This window comes from Neopelma chrysocephalum, unplaced genomic scaffold (genome assembly GCF_003984885.1).
Source record: "Neopelma chrysocephalum unplaced genomic scaffold, ASM398488v2 Primary Assembly neopelma1_84, whole genome shotgun sequence".
NCBI lineage: Eukaryota > Metazoa > Chordata > Aves > Passeriformes > Pipridae > Neopelma > Neopelma chrysocephalum.
In genome coordinates this window covers 10,039,503-10,047,198 of record NW_020897746.1, presented here as the reverse complement: position 1 = coordinate 10,047,198, position 7,696 = coordinate 10,039,503, and the positions used below count along the sequence as shown (strand labels likewise).

Sequence of the window (7,696 nt, the reverse complement as noted above, 5' to 3'; positions counted from 1 at the left end):
GCTTTTTAAAAAATAATTATAATAATAATAATAAGGCAGATCCTTGCCTTTGTTATGCCATTAAAAACATTCTTGTTCCCTAGAGAGAAGCATTCTGGAAAAAAGTTGAAAAAAAAAAATAATAATAACCCAACCAAAGCTTGCCTGCAAGTTCAAGTTTTGTAAAAAAATATATACATAATTTATTCTACAACATATGTGCCTTCTGTTCATACTTAGACATGTTTAGTGCTTTGTGTTTAGAGTTCGCTTTCTGTCGTCCCTCCTCTGAGGACAGCCCTAAAACCAGCCTGGGTTTCTCAGGTCTGCTGCCTTCACACCACACTCTTCAACAGTACCGTTGTCTGAAAACTGTTCTGGGCCAACTTCTCAGGTCAACAACGTGCCTTTGACCGGTAGATGCGGGTTGTTGTTGTTTTTTTTTTTTTATTTTAAACTTTCAACCAAAAAAGGGAGAGGAAGAGTCCGCCGGTCATATTTCCGACTCCCGCCGCAGCGGCCGCGGCTCCAGAGGCACGCCGGCCTGGTTGTGGTGGTCCATGTCGGGGTGGGTGTCTGTGCTCATGCTCTCAGGCACCCCCGTGTCGATCTCGTCCTCCTCTTTGCTGCTGAGGGCGACCTCGTTCTCGTAGCAAAAGGAGTTCGCGTTCGAGAGAATGTATTTCTTCTCTGCTAAGTCTCTGGCACTGCAGATGGGTGTGTTGGGCACTTCGTATGTTTTGTGGAACCTCGAGTAGTCCACTTTGTAGTAGTTTTTCTCTTCGAAGAGCACGGGCTCGTAGCGGTGGCCCCAGAGGATTTCGTTCGCCAGGTAGGAGCTACGGCACTGGGTGGTCATGGCGGTGGCCTCCACCATGCCCTCTAATATTACTACGATTTCAAAGTCAGCATTGTCCATGTCCTGCTTGCTCAGGTCATACAAAGGACTGTCCTCATCTATTTCATGTACTATGGTGATCGGGGAGACCAGGAATATCCGGTCTATGCCGCTGTCAAACCCTACGTTGATGTCTATCTGATCCAAGGGGATGTACTCCCCTTCCGACGTGATCCTGGATTTGAGGAGCTGCGCTCGCACGTGCGCCTCCACCAGGTGGCTTTTCCTCAGGTTCCCAACACGCCACATCAGGCACAGCTTCCCGTCTCTCATGGCCACCACGGCGTTGTGGCTGAACACCAGGGTTTCGTTCCTCTTTTTTGGCTTAGCCATCTTTGCCATGACGGCCCCAATGATGAAGGCATCGATGATGCAGCCCACTATAGACTGGAAAACCACCATGAACACCGCGATGGGGCACTCGTCCGTGACGCACCTGAAGCCGTAGCCGATCGTGGTCTGGGTCTCGATGGAGAACAGGAAGGCTGCGGTGAAGCTGCTCACCTGGGAGACGCAAGGTTTGCTGTTCTCTTGGTTCTCCAGATCCCCGTGCAACAGCGCAATCAACCAAAACACACAGCCAAAAAAAAGCCAGGAGAGGATGAAGGTCAGGCAGAAGATAACCAGCATCCACCTCCAGCGGATGTCCACGCAGGTGGTGAAGATATCTGCCAGGTATCGCTGTCCCTTCTCCCCCACGTTAATAAACTGCACGTTGCAGTGGCCGTCTTTTTTGACAAAGCGGCTCCTGCACTGCTGCCTGGTGTGTACCTTGCCCTTCCCATTCCCAAAGCCGTTGGCCACGGCCATGGTGGACAGCTTCATGCCGTCCTCCTCCGAAGACACGATGCTGTAGCGGTTGGTTCGCACGCTGCCCATCACTACTGCTGTGGACTGAGGTGCTTCTGCTTTAGAAAACAGTCTGAGTTTCTGCAAAACCCTTTGGAGAAACAGTTTTGAAAGTTCTAGAGGAACACACACGCACGGAAAAACCGGGGAGAGGCCGGAGTCCCCACGAGCCCCTGGATCAACCAAGGACAGTCTTCTGGCATGCAGAGTTAGCTTAGCAAGCAACCGTCATAGAGAGGGCATGGTCTGCAAGAGAAAGAGAAACGTCGTGTTAGATCCTGGAGGGACAGGACAAGGAATCAAATTTGAAAGGATCAAGTCAAATTCCACCTGCAGGAAGTTTCCTCTTTCTTAACAACACTCTGAGCAATGTTCAGTGATCACAACTGTGCGTGGACAGGAGGCCACATCATCACTGCGAGGAAGTCACTGCTCTTCCCCAGGGAAAGCCCCAAAGGCATCGTGTCACACAAGTCCCTGAGCAATATTCACTTTAAAGCTGGACATGCAGAGAATCTCTCTGCTATTTGCAACTGTGCTTTCTGTGTATTGGGAAACAAACAACTGTCTTTAACATCCATCTGCTCAAACACAAATACTGGAGATGTTTGTGGTGACTTACGAGGTGTCCCACGGACTGTTTGTCGACGACAAACCAGGGAGTTGCAAAAGGGAAGGTGACGTGTACAGAGAAAAGCAATAAACCTGGGAAGTGCAAATAGCAGTGATTTCCATGAAATTAGATCTCATTTAATTTTTTTAATTAAGCTAAAGGAGTGAGTTGTGTACTCTCTGCAAACGGCAGGAACAAGGGCTGCATTGGTTCCTCTTTAACTCCAGAAACTCACTGGGATCTCCGCGGGTTTTACACCCATATCAGGCATAAGTTAGACAAAGCAAACTAAACCTTGCAATGATGCAACTACCAAAAGTGGAGTAGAATCAGCTGAGTGTCTTCATAACACCTTTAGTAGCAAGAACCAGCACCTTCCCCTCGGGAGCCCGAGGCAGCCGATTCTACCTCCAACAGGTAACGGCTCCAAGTGTCCCATGGGCCTTAAACATCACCAATTAAGACTCAGCTGAGAGGCTACAAAACCTTCTTCCTGAGGGTAGAAGCCACCAAACTTGTTTCGGGGAGGTCTGGCTTAGACCCAGGTTCAGCTTTTAACAAGTGCGTCATCCATTAAGTCATGTTCTGTGTATCAGGAAATGGAACTGAAATGCTGCAGAGGAGAGAGGCACTAATGCCACTGCTCCATCCACACGTGCCCCATGCAGGAGACAAGGCTAAACCCGAGTGCTGGGGAATGTCTGCTGTCCCTTTGTCATGGCAGAGGAGACTTCAGAACCATTTACCATAGCAGGGGATTAAATCATGATGCTCTCCCTAAATTAATGTTATCAAAACTCATCTGAGTTTGTCCAAAACCCAACAAAACTGCAGCCACCGTGGAGCACAACCCCTGCCCACCAGGACTTCTATCCCCCAGTGGCTTCAGTACTGTCTCTGACTCGAATCCCACAACAGTTGTAGGTAAGACGTTGTCTCCTTTCCCAGCAGCAGCCCCTAAAGCCCTGCAGAGATGTTCCAAAAACTCGAGGGATTTCAAACAGTTCCTCAGCCCTCCCACATCCTTCAGCCACATTACAAGGGCTTTAGCTCAGCAAACACTTGTTAGGAAAAGAGCAGGTGACAAACAGCACCATCATCGTGCTCTCAGCTCCTTGCAGGCTGCTCTTCCCTCCAGGACCTCTTCAGGGTTTACTTTTACCTCCTCTTTCTTCCTCACTCCTGTTTGTTGTGCAAGAATGTGTCCCGATGCCTACTTGCCAAGATTAGTCATCTGTGACTTCAGCTCCTACAAGACATTTTGGCAGCTCTCAATAGGTTCAGTAATGCCCACTCTGAGCACAGCTCTCAGCAATGAACACTGACAGTCTTGCTGCCCTCTTACTTATTCTGTACATTTATTCTTACTTAAGACAACTGTCCTGCCTGCACTGCCTAAGGATCCACTTTTCCCCCCCCCCACACCTTTTTGTTCTCGGGGTTTCTCATTCCCATCAGGATGTCATTCTCAAAAATACAAAAGAGTTCTTTTAATGCTCACTTAAATGATTTTTGTTTTGGCTGAAAAACACTTTGATTAGAAACCTGAACACAGCGGGGAAGTGAAATTACTGTTAATACATTCCACACAAAAAAACTTCTTGAAAAGCCATTGCATTGCTCTGCAAATCGATCACTTACAAACCACATCCTATAATCACAGTCATGTTTGACTTCCACGGTCAAAGTCTGTTTTGTTCCAAGCTGATGGAAACACACAGCCTAGGAAACAGTTTATTTTGAAGCCTGGGGTTCATTTTTTTTTCCCCCTGCATTGTCTCCTGGATTTTAGAGGAAAACTTGTGGTGGAGGGAAAGATAAGCTGTAAAATCTCAAGTGTCTGACTATGCAGCTTCCCCCACAAAAGTCTTGACCTGAGGACATTTGTTTGAATTCCACAAATCACTGAAATCCTAACGGAGCTTCCTGCAGCAAGCTGGCTGCATTTGGGCAGAAGTTTGGGACCTGAATTAGGTATTGTCACATTCCTGCCCTGAAGGGCTGAGCACCTTCTACCTCCTGCACCTTGCACAGCATTTCTCCTCCCTGGCTGCTCAGTGGCTGCTGTGTCCTCGGTGGACCTGCACCCATTTGGCTCTAAGGATCCCTAAATCCAGGGGTGTGCCTGGGGACACCTTTGCAGACTGCTGGAAGTTTATCCCACAAAGCTCTGGCATGTTCTACTGCAGCACAGTTGTCTTCTTGCTTTTACAGCTCTAACTGGCTCTCATCCTTGTGAGTGCTGGGATGTGTGGGATGGGAGCAGGACCAGCCCCGTGCACAGGGACCAGGCAGCAGGTCTGATCTCACTCCTGCTCGTGGCAGGTCCTGTGAAGTCCCCACTGGATCCACTGGCTGCCCAACCACACACCTGACCAGCGTTCACCCTGACCTTCACCAGAGGTCCCCCCTAAAATCCCAGACACAACCAGCATGAAAATCTGATGGTACTTCTCATTTTGCTAATCCACCTGCTGCTCCAAGGCAGAGCAAGGCTGCTGCCCCCCTCCCCACCCCAGCATCAGCTGCTGGTGGCACCAAAAATGCCACTGTGGGACCAGCCCTGCAAACCTCCCCAGACAAAAAGAGCCAACCCAGTGCCCACCAACTCAGCCCAGCATTTGTATAACTGAGCCCAGCGCAGCCAGACACACACATGCAGCTGGAAATTCAATCATCACTAGGTGTGTTATTATTATTATTATTAATCCAGGTTACCTTTCCTCCTGGAAGGGAGAACAAGCAACGCAGCTTGTAATTACCAGCACTGGCACTGACACAGCATTACTGGGAAGGGATGAGATGGGATGGGATGGGAGAGCCCTGGCTTGCTCTGCTGCGAGGGGATGCTTGGAGGAGCCGGGGAAAAACGGGGCTGTGCTGCATCTGCAGCATTTCCGAGCCAGCATTTGGGGAAATGCCACGATGAGGAGCCCAAACCCTCGCTTTCCCCTCAGCACCCCCCTGCAGCCCTTCCCTGGGGAAAGAGCTCGCACCGCAGGTTAAACTCTGCAACGAGCAGCTCGAAGGGAATCTGTGCAGAAGGTTAAAGGCTGAGGCAAAACTCAGAAGTGCAAGGAGAGAGGGGGGGTGGAGAGGAGCACTAACGAGCGCTTGGAGCGGTTATTCCCAGGCTGACGCCACACAGCCCTGCGGAGAGAGCCGGGCACATGTTGCCAAGAGAGCACCAGCACCACCTCAGCCAAGCGCCTTCCCTGCTGCCCTCGGAAAACAGAACAAAGGAGCTTCTCGCCCCAGCGAAGCCCGTTCCCACATTCCTTCTCCCTCGCTGCCGGGCACGGCCACCCCTGTAACCTTTCTCCTTAAAAGTCATTCCCCAGGACTTCTCCGCTGGTCCGGGGAGGACTCAAGTTACACGGAGCGGTGAGCTGCTTTCAGGAGAAGGGTCTGTCCTTCACGGACAGGCAGTGGGGAAAAAAAATTAAAAAAAAATAAAATAAATTTTAAAAATGATCAGATTATGTAGGGAAATGGGTGCGAAGAAACAGGAGAAAGAGGACAAGTGGCGTTTGCATCTGCTGTCCTGCCAAGGAGACGCGCTCGGGGTATTTGTAGCCGATGACAAAATAACTACGAGTGGAACAGCCATCACCAGGGGGTGTACGTGGTGCACCGGCTGCAAGGATGGAAAAGCAAACAAGTGTAAAGGTAAGGCTGAGACACAGAGACAAGTGCGGGCAGCCCGCGGGGCGCGGAGGCGGCGGGGACAGAGCTGCGGGTCCCGCTTAACCCGGACACCTGCGGGTCCCCTCCTGCCCCCGCCCCGGGCACCGAACCCTCGAACCCATCTGCCTTTGCTTATCAGTATTTTTTCCTGTAACTGTCAGGAACTAAGCTGAAACAATACAGCTCTTCACAGCCTGCATTTTTTTTTCCTTCTTCCTATTTTTTTTATTTTATTTTTTAGCAGGATGATCTGAAATAAAGAAACCCCGCCGTTTCCATGCTGCCAATGAATGAAGCTACAGGTTCATTTCACACCCCTCTAAACCACTCCGGACGCTCAAAAACGCGCATCTGAGGCTGGGACTCGTTGCTTCTGCCCTGCCTCTTGTGCAGGAACAACAGGCGAGAAGAAGGGAAAGGGATGGAGCGGCGCGCCTTGAGCGACACGGAGTTGTCATGCGAACTTCCAGCCCTTCCCCAGGATAAAATATCCCGGGGGGGATGGGGGGGAGCAGCTGGTGCATGGAAAGTTATAAGCACAAACAGATGCTGGAAGCAGATGCTCGGGCGCTCCAGCCATACCTATCGAATTATTCCAGGCACTGAGAATAGCTCGGGGACGGGGGGCGTGAGAAATGCAGGAGTTCCCCCCTCCAAGCCGGGGCACACAAGGGGAGCTTTTATCTCGCGGTGTCGCGACACGGCACCGCGCATCGCCTCCCCCTCGGGGGGCTGCGCTCCGGGAGGATGGGGGTCGGGTGGGCGACTCGAAAGGATGGAGAAGGCGCTTCTTACCTGCCGCGGCCCGCGAGGGAGGTGCGTGTGGAGGGCAGGGGTGTAAGATCCAGCAGCTGGGGGACGCCGAAGCCGGCCCGGTGCCCGCCGCCCGCCCGCTCTGCGCTCCCGCCCGCCCGCGGCCCCTTTTTGCGGGCGGCCATGGGATGTTTAATAGCGGCCCCGCCGGACACGCCCCCCCCGCCCCGAAGGCCAATGGAACGAGGAGGGAGTGGTCGGGGGGGCGCGGCCGAGGGGGGAGCCTCGGGAGAGGGATCGGCGGGATCGGGAGCGGGATCGGGAGCGGAGATGCTCCGGGGCGCGGGGGATGCTCTGGCGGAGCGGCGAGACCCCCGGTCCCCCGTACACAGGGTCCCGGGAGAAGGCAGCGGGGGTCCGGATTCCCGGTGCGGAGAGTCCCGGGAGAACGTAGCCCGTCTCCGGGTCCCCGCTGCGGAGGGTCCTGGGAGAAGGCGACAGGTCTCCCGGTCGCCGGGTCTCCCGTGCATAGGAGCCCGGGAGAAGGCGGCCGTTCCCCGGGTTTCCCGGAGCAGGCGGCCCGTCTCTGGTCCCCGGGTCTCCCGTGTGGAGGATCCCGGGAGAAGGCGACAGGTCTCCTGGTTCCCGGGGCCCCGGTGCGGAGGGTCCCGGGAGAAGGCGGCGAGAGCCCGGGTCCTTGGTGCGTTGGGTCTCGGGAGAAGGCGACCGGTCTCTGAGTCTCCCGTGCGGAGGGTCCCGGGAGAAGGAGGCGAGACCCCGAGTTCCCGCTGCCGAGGGTCCCAGAAGAAGGAGGCCGGTCCCCGGATCCCCGGTGGCGGCCGATCTCCTGGTCCCCGGGTCCCGGGAGAAGGCTGCCGGTCTCCTGGTGCCCGTGTCCCCGGTGCGGAGGGTCCCGG

The 7,696-nt window shown here is 53.4% G+C and overlaps 1 protein-coding gene across 1 annotated transcript; it reads right to left on the bottom strand.

Annotated features, from left to right (window-relative positions):
- Window positions 1-245: 245 nt before the first annotated feature.
- KCNJ2 (potassium voltage-gated channel subfamily J member 2) lies at window positions 246-6,908 on the bottom strand. Its single transcript, XM_027691580.1, has 2 exons — window positions 6,822-6,908; window positions 246-1,972 (listed from the first exon to the last, which is right to left on the bottom strand). Exon 2 carries the CDS (start codon window positions 1,754-1,756, stop codon window positions 473-475), a length of 1,284 nt encoding a protein of 427 aa, XP_027547381.1. The 5' UTR covers window positions 1,757-1,972; window positions 6,822-6,908; the 3' UTR covers window positions 246-472.
- Between the last annotated feature and the right edge of the window lie 788 nt (window positions 6,909-7,696).